Raw genomic sequence first — 24426 nt, forward strand, 5'->3', positions numbered from 1 at the left:
GACAGCTCTTTGTCTCTCTCCTCTTTCCTCTGACTGCTATATATACGGCCACGAGGGAACTGGCTACTGAGGAATATCAGACAATGTTTTGGCAAGCCTCACCCCTCTGCCATGTATTGAAAACCATCTGCTTGGGTAAGTGAGCTGGGTTAGGGAAGGGATGGAGAGATGATGAGAAGACAGAAAGAAAGAGAGATAAAGAGAGAGAGAGAGAGAGAGAGAGGCCGCTGGTGGAATGGCACAGATTCGGGTGTCTTTGTGGGACATCCAAAGGCAATACCAGTGTTATCTCCCTTCTTCCAGACCTTGGTGTACTGCAGTATGAAACACAGATAGTCAGGACACTCCCTATTAGAAACTACATGTTATGCAAGTGAAGAGGGATAAGCTAATATTTACATAATGACTTGGATGAGCAACAGTGGCAATATTAAAAATGTTATGACCTCCAATGATATAACTACACTTGCTGATAGCATTAGTATCGCTGTGTATTGGATGCGTAGATATTTGTTCTAGGTTTTGGTACACAGGCAGTTTTTGCACACATTAAAGTCAACAGCAATTGTTTTTCTGTAGAGCCGAGGTCCTGATGCCACTTCTGGGTCCGCTGCTGTTCCACTAGTTTCAGTAACTCAGTTCAATCAGGTGCTTTCAGAGAGCAAACAGTTGTCGCAGGGCTCAAGCCACGGTGACTTCGGGCTACCACCGATCCTATCAGCCTATACACCACAGGTGGCAGCTAAATAGATGTAGATCTAAATAGAGGAAATCAATTCAATTTGTCCAGTGCTTTTTTTTCCTACTAATACTTCAAAACTAATAGTATATAATAATGATTCCAATCAGCCTCCGTTACACGACACACGCCTTATTCACCAGGCCTATGTGATTTAAACAATCATCATGTCATCGCTTATCGTGGCCTCTGCTCAACTGGCCTGCTGTGGTCCAGGGCTTGTAGAGTGTTTATTAAAGAGTAACTCCACACTAGATTTGGCAAGGAAGAATTGTAATAATTGGACTAATAATAATAATAGCAATAATAATAATAATGATAATAATTATTATTATTATTATTATTTTCTTTGCCTCACTGGGCTTAAAAGCATAGGTCTTGTGAACCTCTGAAGACACCTAATATCACAGCTGTGATATGATCAGGTGGTGTCTGTTGTACTTGACCGTTCCCTTCTGTTATGTAGTAGTATGGTGTCATGCATCACATTTACACAAGGTAAATTAAAAACAACAAAAAAAAATGTACAGTCTGCTTCTAAATATACGGTGTGTGCTGTTCAGTCCATCCATCTGTACTTCACTCATAAGTCATTAATCATTTGTCTTATTGCTGAGCAAGGTTATGTGGTAGTTCTAGATTTTTAATAATTTGGATTATCAGAAATGATATTGTGAATTTGAATTTAAGGTTTTCTTATTTCTGGATCTAAATGGCGGTGCTCTAATTCTCATACAGGTCTCTAACTATTAAAGTAAATGTAGCTTGCTGTAATTATTATCTGACAACAGGAACTAAAAGGTTTCCCTCTTTATGCACAACAAGGACGTTTTTTGTCCTAATAATGCAAAGTTGCCCACCCTCCTCAGGTGTGACTATGATTGATTCAGCAGTTATGCAGAAATGCAGAAAGGTGAAAAAAAAGGGAGACAGGCGTTTTCTAGCCATCCATCGTGGTGCGGCACAAGATTGACCCCGAGCACTCCATTCAGCGATAAAAGCCGATACTGACTCTTGGCCAGCCTTCTTTACTTGGCGCATCACGTGTGTCCATGTGACAGGCCAATCAAGAAAATGGAGTGCGTTAATGGAGATGGAGATGGTCGCTCTCCCCTATGCTTTCGTGCGTTGCCCCTCATCATCGGTCCTCCTAACATATTGTTTTAGCAAACGTAACTGCTGTCATCGAGGGCAAGATGGATGGTGTCTTACAGTTAATAGGCTTTAAATCAAAGCCACACCACGGATGGCCAATAAGAAAGCAGGAAGCTGTCACCTAAGACCTCTGCTCAAGGTTACCATTGCAATTGCGGACAGCCTGAGTTTGTTCTCTTACTTTCTCTCTCTTCAGTGACAGTTAATACCTTTTGCTGCTTTATCTCCACTTCTGTTCCTCTGCCATCTAAATCTCTTTGTCCTGCTATCTCAGTTGTTCACTCTCTTACACACACTTCACACTTTTCACCACTTGTACTTCACACTGGCTCTCTCTCATGCTTCATTTTTGTATGATTAATCCTCTACTTTGCCTGCCCTTTTCTCTCCACCTCCTTCCATCCTCCCCCTGTATCTCTCTCACTTCAATATCTCAGTCAGTCAGCGCTCAGCCTCCCCATTTCCCATTTTCTATCTAGCTCTACAGTATAGCTTCTCATGCCTGTCTTTGTCTTTAATCCAGTTTTTCTCCTCACCTGCCCTGCTGTCTGCCCTTCCCTCTGCCTCCCATTTTCTCCATACTCTCTCCACATCTGTTTCTCTCTCTCAAAGCCAGTCACAGGGTTTAATTAGCTTCCATTCATTTAGTGAAGGACACATGTACTTCCGTAGATGTTCGACGATTGTCTGTCTGTTTCGTTTATCAGTAAAGCTTTTGAAAAGCTGGAGGCAGAAAGTATTGATGAAACTGTGAAAAGAAGAAGACCAAGGAAATGTGAATGCCACCGTTGTAAGGCAGGTGCTGAGCGCTTAGTTTGGTGGGCGGTGCTCTACCCAAGGACATGCGAGCCGAATGAATGCCAATGCAGATCTATTGAAATTCAATTTCAAGTGCTCTTCGCAAAAGCATCTGGCACAGAACATATCCAGAGGTGAATGTCCTTTTGCGCCCTTACAGACACTGAATACAATGAATGAATAATAAATTGGGAGTGTCAAGGGCTATGTAGTTCATCTCTCGAAAGTGCCTACATTTGACCCGTGCTATCAACAGGAACAAGGCCCTGGAGAATATTACACAGCCGGGTTTGTTTGGTTCAAATTGTATTTGCATCGAATTGCATTTGGTTGCATCACATTATCAAGATTATTTTGTTTACCCTGGCAGTGTTGTGCATCTTCTGTCTGATGGTTTGGCATGCGGTTTAGAAACCCAGGAATAGCTGTTACTAAGGCAACAGCTAATATGGATCTAAATATGGAATCATGAGAGTGAGAATGAAATAAAAAGGACAATCCAATAAATCACATTCTTAAAGCTACACTATATGAGCTTTAATTACTAGGTTGCCAAAAGCCTCCAAAACAAACTCACAGAAACACAGCCTTGGTTTAACAAGTTCTTAGGCTAACATGTTAGCAAACAACTTACATATCTAGTGGAGACAGAGCAACATCCGGACCTCTTGACCGCATCTACACTCACCTGGACAAGATGCCTGTGAGAGTCATGTTTTTTGACTTCTCCAGTGCTTTCAACACCATCATCCCAGGTCTACTGGGTGAGAAGATGACAGCGATGCAGGTGGACCCCGCCATCGTGTCCTGGGTTGTGGACGTTCTGACGGGCAGATCACAGTATGTGCGCCTGAAACACTGTGTATCAGACAGAGTGGTCAGCAACACCGGGGCCCCACAAGGGACTGTCCTCTCTCCTTTCCTCTTCACCCTCTACACCACGGACTTCAACTACTGCACAGAGACCTGTCATCTCCAGAAGTTTTCTGATGACTCAGCAGTGGTTGGATGTATCAGCAAGGGTGATGAGGTCGAGTACAGGCCTGTTGTGGACAACTTTGTCATGTGGTGTGAGCAGAACCATCTACAGCTCAATGTGACAAAGACAAAGGAACTGGTGGTGGATCTGAGGAGGACCAAGGTGGCGGTGACCCCTGTTTTCATTCAAGGGGTCAGTGTGGACGTTGTTGAGGATTATAAGTACTTGGGGGTACACATTGATAACAAATTGGACTGGGGGAGGAACACTGATGCCCTTTATAGGAAGGGCCTCTATTTTCTGAGGCGGTTGAGGTCCTTCAACATCTGCAGGACTATGCTCAGGATGTTCTATGAGTCTGTGGTAGCCAGTGTTATCTTCTATGCTGTGGTATGCTGGGGCAGCAGGCTGAGGGTAGAGGACGTCAAGAGGAGGCATATTTCTGACCACCTAATGCAAACCCAACGTTAGGTTTTAGCTCTTTTTTTAGTTCAAATGCCAGAAGATTGGTGTTCAGCTTGGTGTGCACAACTTTCTTCTCATTTCTTTTTCTGTTCATTTTGGGGGGGTTATCGTACATATGATTCATATACGTTTCCTCATAGTTTATAAATTGGGACTTGTGAGACTCAACCTTGCAGTCAACTACAGAATGCACCAGCAAAATAATAATAACAAGTAAGCTAAAAGTGGCTAAAAGCTGAATAGAACAGTTGGTTAAAAATTCGTACTGCATGTCCTCTCACATTAAACTGTCAGTATCCAGCATGGCTCCACTCAGTCATTCTGGCTGATTACATTTGTGCTTGGGTAAAGCTATGCTGGGCGTTTTTTGAGGATGCCTAATTCAATAAAGTCTACCAACTCTAACAATAAAGTTTAATTTTTGATCCTTTATTGAAGGGAAATAAGTCCTGTTCCAAGCTGGAATCGCACCAGTGTATCTAGTGAATGCAGAGCAGGCTGTCTAACCATTTGGCCACAGAGGCTTTAAAGATGCATATTGTCCCTCTTTAACAGGTGCAACAGGAGACTGAATGAGATGCATAATCTTAACATGGCCTCACAGACCTGAGAAGAAATCTACTGTGGCAAAATAAGTGAAAGCTGCCTGGGTTTACCAGTGGGGTGTGTAGGAGGTTTCATATTACAAATACTGTAATGAGCGCTTCAGAGATTCAATACACACAGGTTATATTTAATAGCACAATTAAAAGGCTTAGACATCCTTATTATACCCACACAGTCATTTTCATGCATTTTAGCTGCTTAAATGTCTTTGTTAAGACTGTACGTACAGACTGTGCTTAATGACATCTCCCTGACTCACCCCTTGCATCCATTAAGATGGTCTTTATCACTGTTATTTATACTTTATCATTAAGTTTTGGGACCTCATGCTGGTCTTGGCATACCTCTGCCTAACTGAGCAGAGGGTTAATCAAAATTGAAAACATGTGCAGGGCTTTTGAATTAACTTCTCCAGTGGCATAATTCTCATTCTACAGTGTTTATTTTACAGCGTGTAAAAAGTATGCTCAAGTACACGGACGAACTGAGTAACCCGTGTTGGTATGGAGAAAATCAGCACTATGTGAGGTGCTACATTTTGAATAGACTGAAAATCGAGTGGTGCAACCTTAAGTGCTTCAGCGGCCACCTCTCAAGAATCCTCCGCATTTCGACCTCTGTCTCTCTCTGATGAAGACAAATAGCCCTCTCCCACTGGCTGCATAGAGGCCTTTAGGAAACCTCTGTAGTGAGAGCCAGCTAGGACCCAAGGTGGTTCCCAGGATGGGGGATGCACCCTAATTTCTCCTCAGTATAATGCAGGGGATGTCACTATAGCAGTGCTGTAAAGATTTGAGACTGAACAACTACAGCATTGGTCATTTTAGTAAGGGCCCCAAAAAGGAGAACGTTTTTAATTATTTAATTATTGTGACCATGACGACGAAGCTGCCCTAACCACAACTAAGTACTTATTTTAACACAAACCACAATATTTCCCTAAACCTAACCAGGGCCTAAAGATAAGGAGTTGTGAAAATCAGACAAAGCTGGATCGTTTTCCTAAGAAATCAACAGTGACTATGTGTTAATGTTGTCTCATCCCTAATTAGAAATTAATGAAAGCCAGAGTCAATTATGGCCCACTCCCACACCTTTGATGAATTCAGGAAGCTCCTAAACATCAACACCAACTTTGTAGAATAAAACAAGACACCAAATCAGCTCAGTTGGTTAATTTATTTGTTTAATCAGAAGGCGAGCTAATGCAACACTGACGAATCTGTGCATAAAATAATATGATGATTACATTCAATGTTTGTGTCTACAGATCTGTATGTTGTAAAGAAATTACATCTCTTTTCTGAACAGTTAACTTCAGACAGTTAAAAAGCTACCTCTGAAATAGTTAAAACTTCACATATTTAATTTATAGTGAGGCCACTATAATTCATTTATAGAGGGAAAGCTGATGACGCTGTTGAGATGAGGTTTGAAAACTAAAGAGCAAGTCAAAAGCGATAATGAGTGTTGAGCTTGAGGTCTGAGGCTTGATGTATAAATGTGATTAAAGTATTGTTTGCTCTGCACCACAAGAGGGTGTGTGTCATCTAACGACGAACATTTTACCGATTGTTATGTGAAGATGTGTTAATATCTATGACGTAGTTAAGGCTATACTACCCGCTTGATGCAAAGGATTAAGATTCAACAGATTCAGTTGAAGAAGATAGAAATGACTGCAATCCACATCTAACCAAGCTTTGTTCTCCCCCTCTGTTTTTCCCTCTCGCTTCTCTTCAGATATTGATGAGTGCGCTGAAGGGAAGCACTACTGCAGGGAGAACACCATGTGCGTTAACACCCCTGGCTCCTTCATGTGCATCTGCCATACGGGCTACATCAGGATCGATGACTATTCCTGCACAGGTGAGATACTCTGCTGGCCTTTTGACAGGCTGGAATCAAGGGGAGAAGTCACCGTTCTTATAAAGGCTCTGTGAGCATCAACCTCCATTTTGTGTATAGGTTGCTGGCGGACTTGTTGAAGTACGAATGAGGATGAAACTTTATTGTACTGGTGACGATATGAGGAGAGACATGCAGGTATAAAGAGATTCAAGAGGAGAATATGTCTTCACCGCAGGTCTCTACTACAGGAGCTTTTGTAAACCTGCAGTAGGTTATTGCCATGATTTAATTTGCATCTCTAGTCATACACTGGAGAAGGATATTTGATTTCATTATGATAAATTCTGCAGCCAAGACACACAGACTGCCAGAGACAGAAAGAGGAGGAGGCAGGCATGACATTCAGATATAAACGTAGTGAGTTATCAGTGTCACAGCAGTGTGAGACAAAATAAGGAAGCTGTAATAGAAAATCATGTTATGACAGAGAGACATAGTTATCATAGAACACCTGTGAAACACACTGTTAACCTCATCCATGTTCTGCACCCCTTCTCCCTTTTCCGGTTCGTCATATTCCAGACGGCGCCTGGTTAGACACACTTGTCTGTGAGTCTGCCACCCTGCAATTATGCACGGTCTGTTCATTTAATATGCGTAGGGATTAATGTCTCAGTTTGATTTGCTCTTATTGGTTTTGCTCTGATTACTAGCACCACATTAAAATAAAACACACACACAGAAATCAATAGCAGCCTTACTACTTTATGATTCAGCACAAGTTAGCAGTAGTGAAAAGACTGAACACTGAGAGAGTGTCCAATCAATTTTCGTTTGCGTTTGCTTTGTGTAGATTACACAGCCCATCTATCTCCTTGCTTTTTCAAAAGTTTGCCAAACTTCATAGTTACACATATTTATTCTATAAAAAGTGATAATAAAAATCTCTAACTTTATTATATATTTATGAGACAAGCCTGTTGTTGAGCTTTTTAAAATTTCCATAGTTGGTGTGAAGACTTATCCTTTGAAAACTGCACTTTGAAAATCAAAATAGATTGATTACAGGCCTCTTTGGAAATGCCAAAGTGTCTGTGGACACTTTCTGCTTTCTGTTTGTGTGTGTGTGTGTGTGTGTGTGTGTGTGTGTGTCTGTGTGTGTGTGGGTACGCATTCTTCGTCTGGCGTGTGAATGTACTCTTGCGCGTGTGTTGTGTGTGATAAGGAGAAAGAAAGTCATTGAGAACCTGAGAAACAGCGAGACTGTTAAACTGTGAGTGGAGGCGGCAGACCCATTTGTTCCTGATCAAAGTTGAAACCAAAGTCAGTTTCAAAAGCAAACCAAATCACTCTAAAAAGATTGTGTGGATGATTCACAGTCTTTGTTCTCAGTCTGTGCTGTGGGCGATGGCGGTAGTAGCCGTGCCCGTTCATAATAGCTTCCTTCACAATAGTTTGTTTTCAGGTTGTAGTACATGAGACAAATGCTTATACTTGTGAAACAAAAGACTCATGTCGCATAATCCTAATCCTAATCAAATTTAGGCATAATTTATTGATTGATGCATTAACAAAAGGTAGCCATGGTTGCATTTGGCCACAAGAAAATGCAAAAGCAACATTTACCTGCTGAAATGTGATCTGGCGAAACATTTTGTAAATTACTACCTTTGATCTACTATATGAGAAACAAAGCCAATGTCTAAACAATCAAATGGCAGACCACTAGGAATGGATAACCACTTTCTAAAATAGGCAACAATTGGTTGGTTGAGTTAGTAAAACACACCACATGCTGTGTTTTTGCTATTGAACGTCGGGTAGACAGTCACAGCAGCCTCTGACAGATAAATGAGGTACCAGCATCCGTGGTTTTGGCTACAAAGTCAGTAAGATAGTCCCAAATGTGGCCAGGCCTCTTCATGTCTAACACACAACCGATGATAACGTATAGAGAGAGTTGCAACAAAGGTCCCTGGCCGGATTGAATATTGTGGTTCATACGCTGCGTCTTAACCCCTAAGCCACAGTCATTTTCAGGCTCCAGTAATAGGGGATTTTAAACTTGAGGTAATCATTTTCTATGAAATGTTTTGCCCAGCAGAAAGTCTTATCTACAGGTGCTTTGGATAAAAAAACTGACAGTGAAAGAGCTAAGAAATCTGGCATTCTTTATTTGTTTTCACTTTTTTCACTTCATCAGATTATTGTCTTTGGCTAAGATACAAGTAGACGGTCTGTAGGAATTTTCACCTGATAAAGGTCTGAGGGGTACAAGTGATCAACAGTTTGGTTCTTTCACAGTCAAAGTTTAAGGGATTTTTTTCCTCTAAATATTATAATTTCTTGGCATTTTAGCCTGTATTGGATTGGAAAGTATAGGGACAGACATTAAACAAGAAGAGAGAGAGAAGTATGGCATGCAACAATGACCCCATGCCTAAGGGACTCTTTAAGCTCAACAGAAATATTGATTAAATTTATAGGTGGATAGGCTGTTTATTGATATCAATTGACATGACTGATGAAATAAATTGAAGTATATACTTTTTTCCATGTCATCTATTTCCAATCGTATCCAACTACTGGAGCAAAACTGTGAACAAAAACAAATGTTTGCACAGGAATTTATTTGAAAAAGTAAGAAATCTGTAATTTTGGAGATGTATTTTAATGCCATGAGTATTGGCTGCTACAGAGACACAGAAAGACTTTATAATGCCAAATGCAGGACCACACATAGAGTAAAATACATAAGAAAGTCGGAGTCAGTAATCCTTCCATAATGTGATGTCTCTGTCCTTCATGTAGAATAACACAATGTCATTCCACAGTGATGAGTGGCAGATCCGCCTCATTCATCACCAGTTGTTTGCAGCGTGTGAAACACAATGCTAAGTAGCTCCCTGTGTGCATCATCTCCTAAGAGCAGGCACTGTGCTGCATTTCCTCAGTGTCAGTAATTAAAAAAGCAATTTGCACCAATGCAAACTAACACAGCGGCAGCAGAGTGAAGGGCCTGGCTGCCGCCTGCGCTGTACGCCGTAGGATTTAGGCCCGCCGCCTTCCTGCCGTGCTATTGGAGTTTGAATTAAAGCTGAAAGAGTCAGCAATACAATGAACACCCGGTGAAAACTCCCATTTCCTACTCCATCTGGGCCCCCTGTAGAGACTCTCTCTTCCCCTGTCAATGGAAATCAGGAAATAATAGAGCAAAGTTAAGGATTTGTGACTTTGTGTCATGTTATGAGCCGGCTTCTGAAAGGCATAAACAAGTTAGAATTGAGATTGAAGAATAGTTTTTTAACAAATGCGCATTCATCTCTTTTTTTGTATTCTTGTGCCTTATTTAGAGGAAGAGCGGTCCTTGCTTACTCGGTCTTTTTCCATATTATCTTTAGACCACCAGTGTACCTTATGTGATTTCACTCACCTTGTTTTCTCTAATCTTCTGAGCTGCGGGCAAGTTTTATTGTTTTACTCATTTGTCTTTCTTCCCCTGTGTGCTCATTCCCCAGATTCACAATGAAGATTAATACCCCCAAACCCAGTGGATTAAATTGTGCCACTATATTTTATGTAGTTTCCTATTAGAATGCCTTCAAGTCACTGTAGTGGAATACACAGCCATGCTTCGCCTTATAAAAGTCAATTTGTGTGATTAAACCAAGGCTTATGCAGAGGCTTGATGTAATGACTTTTTCCCTGCTTCAGTCAAATTACCGTCATAATCTCCCCACTGAGTTATTGGTCTATCAGCTTCCACACATCCACCATCAGAGAGAGCTACTGAACACAATCACAATCATCTCCCCTCTTAGCCAATATTAGAAAGATGAATTATAGCCAAATTAGGAGTCAACAATAACATTCAGAGTCCTTAAATGAAAAAAGATAATGAATGTTGGAAAACACACCAGGCAGCATCTGCATGTTGACATGCTGAGTGCAGTGTCACCTCTCCAGTCCTGGTGGTAGTAATTGACAATAAGGGTAGGAAGATGCTAAGCTAGTAGCTACAGGGATGTACTGCTTATTAATAGCAATTGAACATCTGCTTCTGTTTGAGAAGAGTCCAAAGGGAGTGCTGATTCTTCTAAGTTGCCCACAGAAGAAATATTACAGCTGTGGAAGGAAACATTAAAGCCCCCTTCAGCACCTATTGACATTGTACATTCGCATGATATACGAGCATCTTTATCATCCTCAATGGCTTTCACCAATTAACGAATTGCAAATTCAGCAGAAACAATGTCCCAGTATTGATAGCTATATGTCCGCATGCATTACAGTGTCGTGTGTGAACCAGTCCGTCTAGTAAAGAGGATTACGTTGACTGTGGTTCATTTCATGGCTCAGTGTTTATGTGCAGAATAGTGGATTAAAGGACTGATCTGCAGATTTAAGCCTGGATGTTATGTTTCTCCTCAGCTTGTCAGGGGGTCAGGGAGCTCAGACAGAAGTCTGCATTTTACATTACGACCACCTGCAGTGCAAGAGGGCGCAGGTTCAGATCCCAGCTGGTGGTAGACGGGAGCACATGGACTTCTTGTACTTGTTTAAATGAAATATGTACAACCAAAAGTCCTGACACGACCCAGGCTCCATATCCAGTAGAGTCTTTAGCAAAAGAAACATCCCCAACTTTCTTTTGCCCCTTTCTTTGACTAGAACTTTATCCTTGATCTTGAAGGTCAACATTGCTCCTCTTTCTTTCCCTGTACTCTTCGTCTTTTCCCCAAAGTGCCCGAGGTGCTCCTCGCTGTGTGAGATTAGCGGCTAATCCATGAAAGGTAGCGGATTGGTTGTGCTCTCCCTTTGAATGTTATTAAAGAAGGCTGTCCTGAGGTGTGCGTGTGTGCTAGGTGTACATGTGCATGCGTGTGCTTGTGCCTGAGGTGTGTATGCAGGGCGTGTGTCCTTGTTCTAATCCTGTGATAACCAGACCCGGGCCCCTGAGGCAGAGGAACGGAGGGAGGGCTGGGCGGAGAAGAGGAAGATGGGATGGACAGAGGCCAGAGGTGGAGCAGGGGGTTTGACAACAACAGAGATCAGAAAAGATGACTTTCAGTCTGACAACTCAAAGGGTCTGGCAGCTGGGGGGGGGGGATTTGGATCAACATGGTTTCTGCCTGTTTTTCTGTGACATCCAAGTATTGTGCTTGTAAATCACATTGGCATTTGGCCGTACAAGACTTTAATTGCTGCTGGTTTGGGAAGCCAAGGCTGCTATGTATTTTGCATTTTAAATGTGCCTTATGGAGTTTATTGAACAAATAAAAGTTATATTGACTTTCAGTGCTTCTTTCTAAAAAGCATTGTGTGTATGACGTCTAACAAACATGTTGAATGCACAAATCCATTCAGAGTTGGTAGAGACCAAAGCAGAGCTAAAAGAGAGTGAATACTGGATTTACTGCCAGATGTTTATAAGCACCTGTTTGCTAAAGGTTCGCCATATCAACTTAAAAGATGACAAAATGACATACGTTATGGCATGTTTAAACATGTTGAAAGATATTATTCCATGGGTATTCCAGTCTTCCACTGTTGCCTTAATGTTTATGCTGGAAGAACAGTGATAGTTCTCCTGTTTGTCCACTAAAGAAATGGAAAAATCTTTCCATGAAATCCAGCTTTTGGCCCTCAAAGTAAAACTAGTTTTAAAAAAATAGTTTATATTTATATACAATAATTATCTTGACAAATGTGCTTATAATTTGTTGGTGTTAAAGTGCTTGAGGAAATCCATCTACAGTAAAGAGTACATTGAAAGTATAATAAAACTGTTTATACTGGTTCCAAGTAAATAGAACACTTGCTGCAATGTTACTATTGGCTCTTTTGTGGTTTTGTTTGTTCCGTCCTCTTTGTCAGACCTTGGCAGACAAATGAAGAGCCACAGAGGAAGCAGAGAAAGGCATCCGTATCATAATATCGTCTGTTATTCAGGCCTGTAATTGTCAAGTTAAAGTTGAGGCTACAGTGTTTTTCGGGAAAGCAGCCTGAGGTCAGACCTCTCTGAGGCTGGTGTTGTTTTGGCAGAAAGTGGAAAGTGGAGGGACTCAAGCAGGAGAAGACACGGCCAGCTCAACAGAGATCCCTGGTGACAGGCTGTACATAATTGATTGTTTATCTGTCTACAGCCTGAGCAGCAGCAGTCAGCGAGGAAATACCTCTCTCCCTCTAACACACATGCACACGCACGTTTTAGGGATTTAGTTGGTGATTAAATTTATAGTCGCTTACATTGACTGCAGTAACGTAATAAGCCCGAATTCCTAAATAACCAAAATTACAAGTAACCAGTGTTAAACTCAGGGGTCATGGTGGTAATACACTCTCTGCACACACAGACATGCACACAGAGCACCTGGTGGCTCTGCTGCCCTGTCTGTTCAGACTGACGGCTGGCTGTTGCCTGCTGAGGCAGATGTGACCTTGGAGAAAAAAAAAACCCTTATTCTCTTTCATCTCTCCTGTGCTCCTATTACTGTTTTTATATGCCTATGAGCAGACTTTAATTCTGCCCAACAGCAGGTGTGTGTGCGTGTGTGTGTGTGTGTGTGTGTGTGTGTGTGTGTGTGTGTGTGATGCAACGACAAGAGCAGAGCAGCCGGTCTTCCTAAGTGCCCTTCAATCCATCTCACACACACACGCACACATACATCATACCCTCGATAGGGTAGCTCATCACAATGTCACTTTCAATTTGGATGAGCCCATGGTCTGTTCAGGAGATATAATGGATTGGATGATGGCAGGGAAATGGATGACGCGGCTCAGGTCTCCTGCAACAAGCATTCACATTTCTGATCCTCTCACTCTTCAGGTGTCATCTTCCCGTCCTCAAATCTCACTGTCTTTCATAATTGCATGCATTTAAAAAGTCCCAAGTTGTGGAAAAATACATAAAAGTGGGTACTACACACAGAAATCGTATCCCTGTGGATGATGGGGGGCACATGAGATCAATTTAATGTCTGAACAAAATGTGCAAGAGGAAACAGCTGAGAGAAACACATTTATTTCCATCCCCTGCCAGGCGAAGTGTGGCCCAGAAATTCAGTAAAATAACTAGCAACACTCCAAACTGTTGCCTCCAGATTAGCACTAAAGTCTAATCTAAGAGTCTTTTCTAAGAGTCTTAACCTTTTCTAAGAGATTTAGTTAACTGCTTGTCCTTTGAAAGCTCTCTCCGCACTATAAACACATGATAATACGAAATGAATGTCTGGCTAAAATACTCGAAGTTAGAGAGAGAGAGCTCTCTTTCCAAAATGATTTTCATGATACATTTTTTTGTTTTGTTTTGCACCCTTTTGGATCATGAGTTGTTGAGTTCAATAAGGAAAAGAAGACTCCAGAAGGTTAGAACAAGTCCAGAAAGTTTTCCGCACTTAATGATGTAGTGCTCCGTAGGCAAGTACTTATCAGAAAGCAATATTTATGTGAATCTCCAATACACAATAGATGAGCATTCTTCCTTTGTGTGTCTCTGAGGGATAAAGATCTGCCTTTGTGTTCAGGGGCAGCTGAAGGGTGCGCATTTAAGTGCCTATTCATACAGCAGGGGAGAGGGCTTAAATGATCTACAGTTCCTTAACTGTTTATGTCGTATGCCAGTGTCAGATGAACATTTTCCACTGCTTCTACAGTTAGAGTATCTCCATTGCAGCAGGGGCTGAAAATAAAAACATCTCACCATGTAAACAAACATGGAGGCCCCAGAGGAGAAGGCCAGAGGGGTTCGATAAGTCACACTGTGATGGACCCCAGTTTAAGGGGGATAAACATTAATCGTTGATGCAGAGGTTTGTTTGCGAGCTTGATGCCCAGCAGTGGAGTTGGTCCAGCTGTTGGTAATGGTGGTCCTCAGATCCAGCAGCCTCCAGGGATAACAAATTGCGTTTATCTGAGCACACAGCTTGTTGACAATAAAATCTGAAGTAGTATACCAGGCCTGATTGTAAAAATAAGAAAGCTTGGCTTATTTTATCGAGTTTAATTTCTAAAGAGGCCTATTTATAAAGTGTATTCATTCTGTAAAATATGTGACAATTAATGATGACGTTCCTCATCATCTATTCTTATTTCTGTCTCATAAAGGTTGTTAAATGACAACTTTAAAAATGATATTTGATCCACCATTAGTAGACTGCAGCCACGGTGATCTTCTCTCCATTATTTGGGTTACATTATCCACCCAGCATGAGGTTGTTGTTGTATCAAAATAAAGACACTTAACAATTTTAGTTCACTTTGTGCGTTAGAGACACACGTTACTCTGTGGAGAGCAATGTGTGTTGTGTGGTTAAAACACCTTGATTACTTTATAATACCACAAACTGTATTTTAATCCTTCAATTACAGACGGTAGTAGCTGACTAAATGGTGCCATTAACACCAGAATAACCACAAGAGAAACAATATTTTAGTTTTGTTTCTTTAGTGGCTGTCACTCAATGTTGATTTTACTGTATATGTGAGGATTTTATCACATCTTTCCCTCTGTTTTTCTCACTCACGCAGCTGTTTTAACTTGTTTTCTGTCTGACTTTATGATATTTTTTCATGTGGTATCATTACCACCAATATTTGCACTCGGACTGTCTGGCTTGTATAGCCGATTATTCTCCAGGTCTTTATTGCATTTTACTTTGACAGCTTGGTCTCCTCTCCAGATAGAGAGGAAGAGATTTATTTGCCAGTTAGATACAGTATGGTGTCATGGCCTGTAACCATTAGTCAAGCTTGTCACATTCATAACAAGCCGTATCACTAACTCCACAGCAGCACTGATGAAAGCTTGGGAGTTCTGGTTCTGAGGGGACGTTTTAGTAATGCTTGTGGTAAACTTACAGAAAACATTTTACTTAGTACTTGGTGGGCAATTGTGCCAATTTAAAGCAGTCAAACTAAAGGTCAGTGACTCGTAAACACAAATACAAGAAAGCACTTCATTAATATATTCATCCATTTCGTACTACTGCACGTTTTCAGTAGTTATAAAACTCAGATTCATCATTGATACTATTCTGATATGCCGTGCCAAGGCAGAAAGGGGAATTAAAGCGAAACATCTGAAACAATTTTCTTTATGACAGATCATGATGGGAAATAGAGAAATGGCTCGTCCTCCAGTCGGCTGTTTGTCATTGATGTCTTATTACGAGACACACAGCTGTCTAACTATCGAGTCATTTAATCCGAGACTGAGTCTAAAATCTCTTTGTCTTAATGGAAAGTAAAACAAACTACCAGCTGGATGCGATCGTTCCTCGTATTTACAAGGAAAATAAACATCAAGTCTTGTTTAATCAAGTGTTGTTCTCCGGATGGTAGTAGTGATTTGCAGATGTGAGGACGAGATTGTCTGATCTGTTGCTGTTGCATTTTTTCCAAGATATATAATACAAATGTATGTATGACTAAAGACCTTGTTGAAATGAATGGCTGATGTGTTTGCTTATCCTCAGAGCATGATGAGTGCCTCAGCGGGCTCCACAACTGCGATGAGAACGCCCTGTGCTTTAACATGGTTGGAGGCCACAGCTGCTCCTGTAAGCCGGGCTACACGGGCAATGGGACAGTCTGTAAAGGTAAGCGCTGCCATCTTTGTGGTGTTATCTATTGTGTCATGCCCATGCCCATGTAAAACACCCCAATTAAAGCTCTTTCTAGAGAGCTGCTGTTCAGGAATATTCTGTTACGAAGTCAAATCACATTTATGGCTGACGCTTGGAGGTTCCCAACCCCACATCACCACCATGTCATTTGTATTGCGGTTATACTCTCACCATCACCTACTAAAAAGCCTTCTGTGACTTAGGTTTAATGAGTGCCTGTCTCTGTTTGATGTTCTATTTGCATTCTATGCTCTTACTAGAAAATTGACTTGACCTTAGCTGCTTAATCAATCCCAATCTATTTAAAGGGGAGCTGGACTGATTTTACACATAAAGATCAGTTTAGTCGTAATGAGGAGTACTACACATCTTGTGAAACGGTTTTATGTCCTCTATCTACTTAGGTTTGACTTGAACTAATGATAATTTTCATCATCGATTAATTATTTTCTTAATCAACGCTCATCGCTTAGTCTAAAATACTAAAAATGGCCAATCATTAATTTCATAAATCCCAGTATATTTGCTTCTTTTCCTCATACCTATTGACATCCAACATTTTTGGAGCTTGATCCAAACCAGTCAGGATATTTCAGCCTTTTTTGCTTCGATTTTGACCATTGTTTTTGAAATCAAATCAAAATAAACTGCAATACTGCCTCTGTAGCAACATTTGACTCCACTGCACTATGTGGGACTCCTTTAATTGTAAAGGGCTTCTTTTGTTTTTTTTAATTTCTCTTTCTTTATTCTGGAGAAGCAGTGTTGTGTATCCGTTCCATTTATTTCCATTGAATTCTGTCAACTTCAATGACTTCTCTGTGTTTTGGAGACACATTAACTAACAGCCTACTCACGGATAATGAACATTTTTGAATTAACCTTGGTGAGATGCATTAATCACACAAAATAATATCATGAGAGCCTGTAATGTATCACATCACCAAATTAGCTCTTATTCTGTATGCAAATACATATGCTGCTGCTGGTCTAATTACATAGTTAATGCTCGTAAATCTCAGTGAGTAATGGTTCTTCTCCTGTCGTCCACCTCTAGCTATGTGTGACGGATTGTGCCAGAACGGAGGAACCTGCATCTCACCTAACAACTGCGTTTGCCAGCAAGGATTTACAGGAAAGAGATGCGAGACAGGTGAGATTTCATTTTAGATCCACTCCTCCATACGCATACACAAATAGCCGAAAGTGAGACTTTTGGCTGAATTTGCGAGAAGGAACGAAAAACAGGATGAAGACGTGGCATAATGTCGAGGGGGTGTCTCTTTCTTCAGATCTAACGGGAAGAGGACAAATGAAAAGAGGAGGAGAGATCGTAGAAGGGCGCTTAAGATCAAAGTTGTTGCTTTAGTTGTCTTTGGCATATCTGGGCTCTTGTTTAAAAAGGCAGTGATAACTCTTACTTCATGGAGCTGTGACCCCAACAAAGCAGCTGATCTGTAAATGCTGACATCTCCAGTGCTCATACCCTACTATTTTCACTGTGTGTGTGTGTGCTTGAATGTGTTTGTGGCTGAGTGTGTGTCCACGAGTGCATCTGAAGGTGTGGGTCTGTGCTCCGTGGTGAATAATGAGCTTGTACCTCTTCCAGTGGCCCGATGGAGGATTTGAACTGCAGTTACAGCAGTATGGGAATTACCCCATATCACAGCCTATATTAATCAGCGTGGCATTGCTCCTCTTAGGCTCCATGCCACATCCAAATTACAGCTGCACAAACTCTTGATGCAGGATATCTGATAGGGCAGGATAGCTTAATGGAGTATTAAGTCAGCCTATGTTTATTGCCATAATACCATATCACTGCTCGCTCTCATGCGTGGAAATATGTCAAACACGACGTTATGATAAGACTCTTATTCAGTGTGTTTTCCCCTGCAATGCTAGTGATTTAAAGTAACCAAGAAAGACTATAATCCCAGTGGTTGTGCTAATCTATAGCAGCTACACCTTTCTCATAACCTGTTTCAGCCTTTCGTGGAGTGTCCTTCAGGAGACAAGCGGCCGAGCTAATAGAAAGTCAAGTCATGACAGTTCTCTCAGTGTGTGCGCTCTTGTTTGAGTGAAGCAAACTGAGCCTCTCTGCTTGCTCATTGGTTCAGATATTGATTGCACATAAAGGACCTTTTTTTTTATGAGGCATCCTTTTTACTGCCCGTCTTAAAGTAAATGAATTTCCTCGTGGTCCTTCTCTCAGATGCTGAGGACAGGGAATGTGTGTATGTGTGTGTGTGTGTGTGTGTCTCAGAGCTACTGAGAATGTGTTAACACACCTAACCATAATGACTTATCCTCCTCCCCATTTTGCAGCAGAGAAGGTTCTGAGGACCTCGTCCCTTAGTAATGGCACAGTCCAGGCAATCACACATTTCATTACTCTCTATAGTGTTTTAGATCCCCGCCTTTCTCTTTTTGTCCCCCACCCTCTCCTTACTCTCTTTTATGTGTGTCCTGCGCCATACAAAACAGTTGCAAGATAGTCTATCAAAGGAGAAATCTTACAAAATGTAAAGTAGCTTTGTCAAAGGTGATTCTATTCATCAGTCAGAATCTCAAAAAGCGGAGATCTATGAATAAATGTAGACTAAGTTTTTCTCCCACACATCTGTTTTCACCAGATCAATCATACCAAGGTTAGGTTTGGGCAAGGTTTCTGTTCTTAATTAATGCATATCTCCGTCCACAAAAAAAGGGAATGAATTCCCTAAAAAATCAAAGGCAGAACAAAAGTTAAATGTTATTATTGCAGCTACACCAGAGTACAAACAAGTGCAATGCTTATAAACAAAAGACTGGTCTTCCTTGAGCTCAAACAATCAGATTAAAATTAAGTACAAGCTTCAATTATACATGTGAGAATTTTCAATCACATCCAGGCTTCTCATTACTCTCATTACTCCAAAGCTCAGTGCTCAGTGAATGAACACTAATAAAAATGTCACAGATAATAAAAATGAAGATACACATAGATTGTCTTGACCTTTTCTTGACCTGAACAATGTGCTTTGACTTTTTTTGTGGATTTCCTACCTGGGCATCAGGAGCACCACATGCTGTGTGTTACAGTGTTGTCAGATCCAAGGAGCGCTTCTTCATTTCTAATTTTAATTTAAATTTTTTAATCTGTGTGATATCTCCATCTCCGAAATTCACAAAACTTGATGAAATGGTAACGGTATCTAGCTGTGCAAATACTTTGGTTTTAGTTCAGGTTTTTGAGATAATATATAATATGTATATTCTGCCTTCAACCCAATTTAATGCAGGTCAATGGAATTTTTGTCTATGGTGCTCACTGCATTGAAAAAAATCCATTTAACCTTTACCACCCATATGTATCCATAGATTAGACTATTGTCTGTCCTGTTACGTTTTTGTGATCACATTTTTATCAAAATTCAAGATATGCATTGATAACCAGTAATAACTTCTCTATTATTGTGGTAAGTCACAATACATACGTCTGAAATGTTGAAAATATGGCGATTCCCTACCTCAAAGTAGTGTGGCTGTGCACAGAGTAACAATCCTTGAAAACTCCAAAATGATTTCATGAGATTAATGAACAGAAACAGTCAATTTCATTTGATTTAGGCAGGCCCTCAAAGGAGGAATGGTTGTTTAACGTTTAATAATGCTTAACAGCCACGTGTCTTTCCAGAATCAGGGTCTTTCAATCAGTGTTATTCTTGACAATCTAGTGTAGCATTTATAGGAACCAGTTTCCTTTTGTAGAAACTAGTTCCAGTGAAAGCTTTTCTCAGCAAAGTCAGCAGTTTGACATTTTTGGAACAACACTTATTTGCTTTATTGCCAGCAGTGAGATCAATAATATCAATATCTAGCAAATCAATATTTGTTATTTGAAAGTGCAGCTACAGCCAGGAGGCAGTTAAATTAGCTTAGCATAAAGACCGGAAACGGGAAGCCTGCCCCTTTTTAAGGAAATCTACATATTAGCACCTCTAAAGCTCAACGAATCACTTTCTTTGTTTATTCTCTACAAAAACCATAATGTAAAAACAACAAACTCTGATTTTAGGGGGACGTTATGTGTCAGACTTTTTCTTTTGCTTTGAGTTTCTGAAGTCTTGCATTCAGGTTGCCAGACGGCCCTCCCTCCGTGTTGAACTTTAGAGGTAACCTTCAAACAGATATGATATGGTAGCTGTTTTGTGTCATTATGCTATGCTAAGCTAACTGTCTCCTGGATGCAGCTTCATATTTAACTCACAGCTACGAGAGTGGCATCAATCTTCTTCAGCAAGTGAGACATATTTTTTACTGTAATTTTGGTGAACCAATCATTGTCTTTTCTCCGTTAAATGTGACTGAAAAACAACTGTTTGCAAACAGTTTTCTCCAAAAAAATAATACAGTTGTCAGTTTCTTAATCACACCACGAGAGGAATGAGTGATTGGTGGCTCAGGGATCAGTCTGTTTTTAGGCTCATCTCCTCTCATCATCGAGGCCGATTAGAATTTTACGTTTGGGGACACGAACAAAAAACAAACGCTCACGTGCCCGTTGAATTTCTTGCACGCTCCCAGCGCCTCAGGCGACAAGATGTTTGTTACCACAGCTGCCGCTTCTGTGTGCATGTCTATCCCTCTCTTCCAACCCACAGTTTGACTGCTTCCCAATCTCGCTCGCGTCAGCCTTGTGACAGCTTCCGTCCTCATGTGCTTTCTTGTGGTTTCTAGTCCAAGACCACCATCAGGGCTCCATGCTACAGGGCTAAAGCCTCTGGCACTGTTTAGAGACTTCACCAGTCATTCAGTGCGAATGGTGGGGGGGTGTCCTTCTCACTGTGTGTGACAGGAGCTCCCAGTGAGGGAAGTGTCTACTGGAGAAGCTCACAAAGATGTATGGAGGTTAATGTACTGTTGGATATGCTGCTCTACTGGTGGGGAGGAGGGGGATGAGGAAGGGGGGAGGGGGTGAGACCAGTAGTTTGGGGAGAAGAGATGGAGATGTAGCGGGAGAGTGACAGATGCAAAATTCGAGGAGGGAGAGGCAAGAGAGGTAACGACTGGGAGGGGGTGAGAGGAGGTGAAGTGGAAAGGAAGATACAGAGATGTTGGGAAAAACTGACAGATGCGGCGATGGAAAGGGAAATGTAAAGAAAGGGATGGGTGGTTAGAGGGTAGGGGTTAGTGAGTTTTCTCTGCATTTGGATGCGGAATGAGGCTAGTGGAGTCTGTGCTGCAGGAGGAGGAGAAGCAGAGCAGGGTGAATGAACATGGAAAAGCTTTCACCAAGTCTGGGCTCCCCACCCCCAGAACTCTGTGAGCTTTTAGAAGCCTCCCTAGGGACTCCACCACTTCTTGTGCTGCAGCGGCAGACTGACGGCCTGTCATAAGACACCGAACGGGAGCTCCTCAAGGCGGTGCGGATACACACACACACACACACATACCTATGAAAATACACACACACTTACGTATGAGAAGACGCTAACAGCTAGCAGATTGTCAGCCTGTACGTTGGGGTGTTGTGGTGTGCCTATGTGTAATATTTGGTGTGAGTTTGTGTGAATCTATGCGTAATCGTACGAGCATTTGGCTGTGTGTTCTGTTTTCTGTTTGTGTTATGATCTTTTAGTGATTGTATGTGTGTGCTCAGTGGCTTGTCATTACCATTCAGGGGGAATAGATGGGGAGGGACAGGGGACACGCAGTGCTGACAGACAGACACCAGCTAGTGGAGAACTCTGACACATCATGAATTATGCAGGATACAGCTGCAGCGGGGCACATACACTTCAGTCATGGATATAAATGTACGCAGGGCCAGCCATGTAATGTGTGCCCTGAACATGCTGCATAGTCAATATTGTAACCCCAGGCTAGCACTTTTCCTTATATGGCTTGTGTGAGAGATGGGCAAATGCTGGAATATTAGGTTTATTTTTCAGTTAAATGGACGTCCATTTTCTTGCCTGGCTTGGTGAAATACAGAATGAAAATGTGCTATTAAGAAACATCTCATGTCTCTGTTAAAGGCTCTGATGGTTTCTTTTACCTACAAGTGCCCCAATGGCAAATAGTGAACTCATTATTTTGTGTCATTAATCACTTAACTATAACTGAATTCCTCTGATGAGGTAACATCAACACACATTGTGTCTTGTTGAAGTTGACCTGAACTCCATTTTGTCTTCCGTTTTATTTTTGGTTTGTGTTGCAAGTAATTTTTTTCTTATTACATTCATTTAGTGCAGAGAAGTAAGGTTACATCAATTGTCTCCCAATATGGATTTTTAGAAGTTTTAAGATCATTTCTATGGACACTATACACAAATGTTTGCATGCATTTCTGGAGACAGCACTTAAGAGCAGTAGAGCTATAGAGAGGTCCCTAACTTTGGCCCTCGATGGTGCATGGTACAATTTGAAGTAACTCAACATAAATTATTATAGATACTAAAGGTACATAAAGCAATGGAGGACACAGAATTATTGAATACATGATGAAAATGTGGACTAACTTAAAGTAAACAATCAGCGCTTGCAGCTTGCAGCGTTTTATATGATGCACATTATTGGATGGAGGTGTAAGAAAGTAAACATGCTGTACTTCAAACAAATTAGCCTCTAGACGTTGCACTTAAGCCCAAATTATGTGGACCAAGAAAACACATAGGTGACTAAAAGCACCAGAATAGAATAAGAGGAGAGGTTGAAAGAGAAAACAAAACACAAGGACACAAACATATTGGCACTTAAACATACGTAAGATCCCTTTACTTCAAGGTTGCAATGAACACTAAAGATATTTTAGACCTGTGAGTAACTGATGTTGCCAGAATCCAGTAGTTTACACCAAACTGTGGTCATCATTGTGAAAATTGTACTGAATGTTATTGCTCTGGGTGCCTTTTTAAATGACCTATGATGAAGAGAACAGCAGTGGAAATTGGCAGATATAATCAGTCACAATTCACAGCCATTTGATGCAAATCAATACTTTTATGAATATCTAATTGAGAAGCAGGTCAAATAAATTCCCATGATCCTTTTTCATGTCCATTTTCTCTATCTTAGCCTGTAGGGCTATTTATTTATTGTTTATGTTAAAGATCTCTACTCATATTGCATAAAACACAATTTTATACACAGAGAATATCTCAGTGGTCTTGCTAAACTATAGACTAAATGATTACATGTCATCTATGAGTCTTTACAATGCTTTTTGGAAATATAAGGAGAATGGGAGATTCATAACAAGGGATTTATGATCATTGTAGCATTAGGATGCTTTTAGGACAGACATTTTTAAGAGCCCATAGCATGAAATAATTGGACAAAACATCAGTGAACATCCTCCTCTGTTTTGCCTCAGATGCGTTTATTGACTGAATTGCTGAACTTCTCCTATGAGATGAATAGGGAAGCAGCCTTAGTGTTTCCTTTATTTTCAGCTCATTATCTTCTCCTTTCAAGCCCCTCTAAGCTTGTTAGGGTGCTTGGCCACCAGTTAAAATTTTCTGTCACCGTGCTGTCAGTTCTGTAACTAATGGCCATCTCTTCTGTCCTTGGCTGGCCTCTTGCTAGCTTCTCAAAGGACGCTGTGGGCTTCTCAAAGGAGTGGGGCATTTGATCTGATGCTGTGGCTGGACACCTCTCCCTTTCATCTTTCAGTTCATCTGCAGTCTCAAGCCCTCACGAGCACTTTTAATCAGTCGTGCTGAATCACAGGGAGGGTAGTTTAGCATCAACAATGTTCTTTAAGGACAAGGAGAGAGAGATAAAAGATTTTTATGTTCGGTGTTAATGATGCAATTTAGATTTGTGACTCCTACGCGCTCCTGGAGGGTTATGTTCAAGAGCACCATCCGGGGCCCTGGTACATTACACCTACACTGTAAATTGATGTTTTATTGGTAGGAAAAATTTTCATTGTCTCCAGTCGTGATCATTTAGTGTGCTACTTCTTCCAAAGTGATACACTCGTAAAGAGAAGTGATCTAAAGAGGGGAATGCTCCGTTTATGAGAGTGAAACGGCGTCATTTCATCAGAGCTTTCATGTTCTGAGTTTTCGAAGTATTCTACGAGGAAAAGAGGAAGCAAGATGAGTGAGGGAGGGAAGAGAAAATCTTGGACATATGTAGGAAAAGACGGTTGAGACACGAAGAAAGGAGAGGATATTTAATTACTGGGTAACAGCAGATGAGAGGAGATA

The 24426-nt window shown here is 41.1% G+C and overlaps 1 protein-coding gene across 1 annotated transcript in view; it reads left to right on the forward strand.

Moving 5' to 3' along the window:
• Positions 1-24426, forward strand: part of nell2a (neural EGFL like 2a) — a 75659-nt gene that overhangs the window by 34642 nt on the left and 16591 nt on the right. The window contains exons 13-15 of the mRNA XM_070830474.1: positions 6486-6611; positions 16073-16195; positions 17280-17375. Coding sequence (XP_070686575.1) covers positions 6486-6611; positions 16073-16195; positions 17280-17375 — 345 coding nt within the window. The remainder of the gene's footprint in view (positions 1-6485; positions 6612-16072; positions 16196-17279; positions 17376-24426) is intronic.

The sequence above is a fragment of the Pempheris klunzingeri genome, chromosome 5, assembly GCF_042242105.1.
Source record: "Pempheris klunzingeri isolate RE-2024b chromosome 5, fPemKlu1.hap1, whole genome shotgun sequence".
Taxonomy (NCBI): domain Eukaryota; kingdom Metazoa; phylum Chordata; class Actinopteri; order Acropomatiformes; family Pempheridae; genus Pempheris; species Pempheris klunzingeri.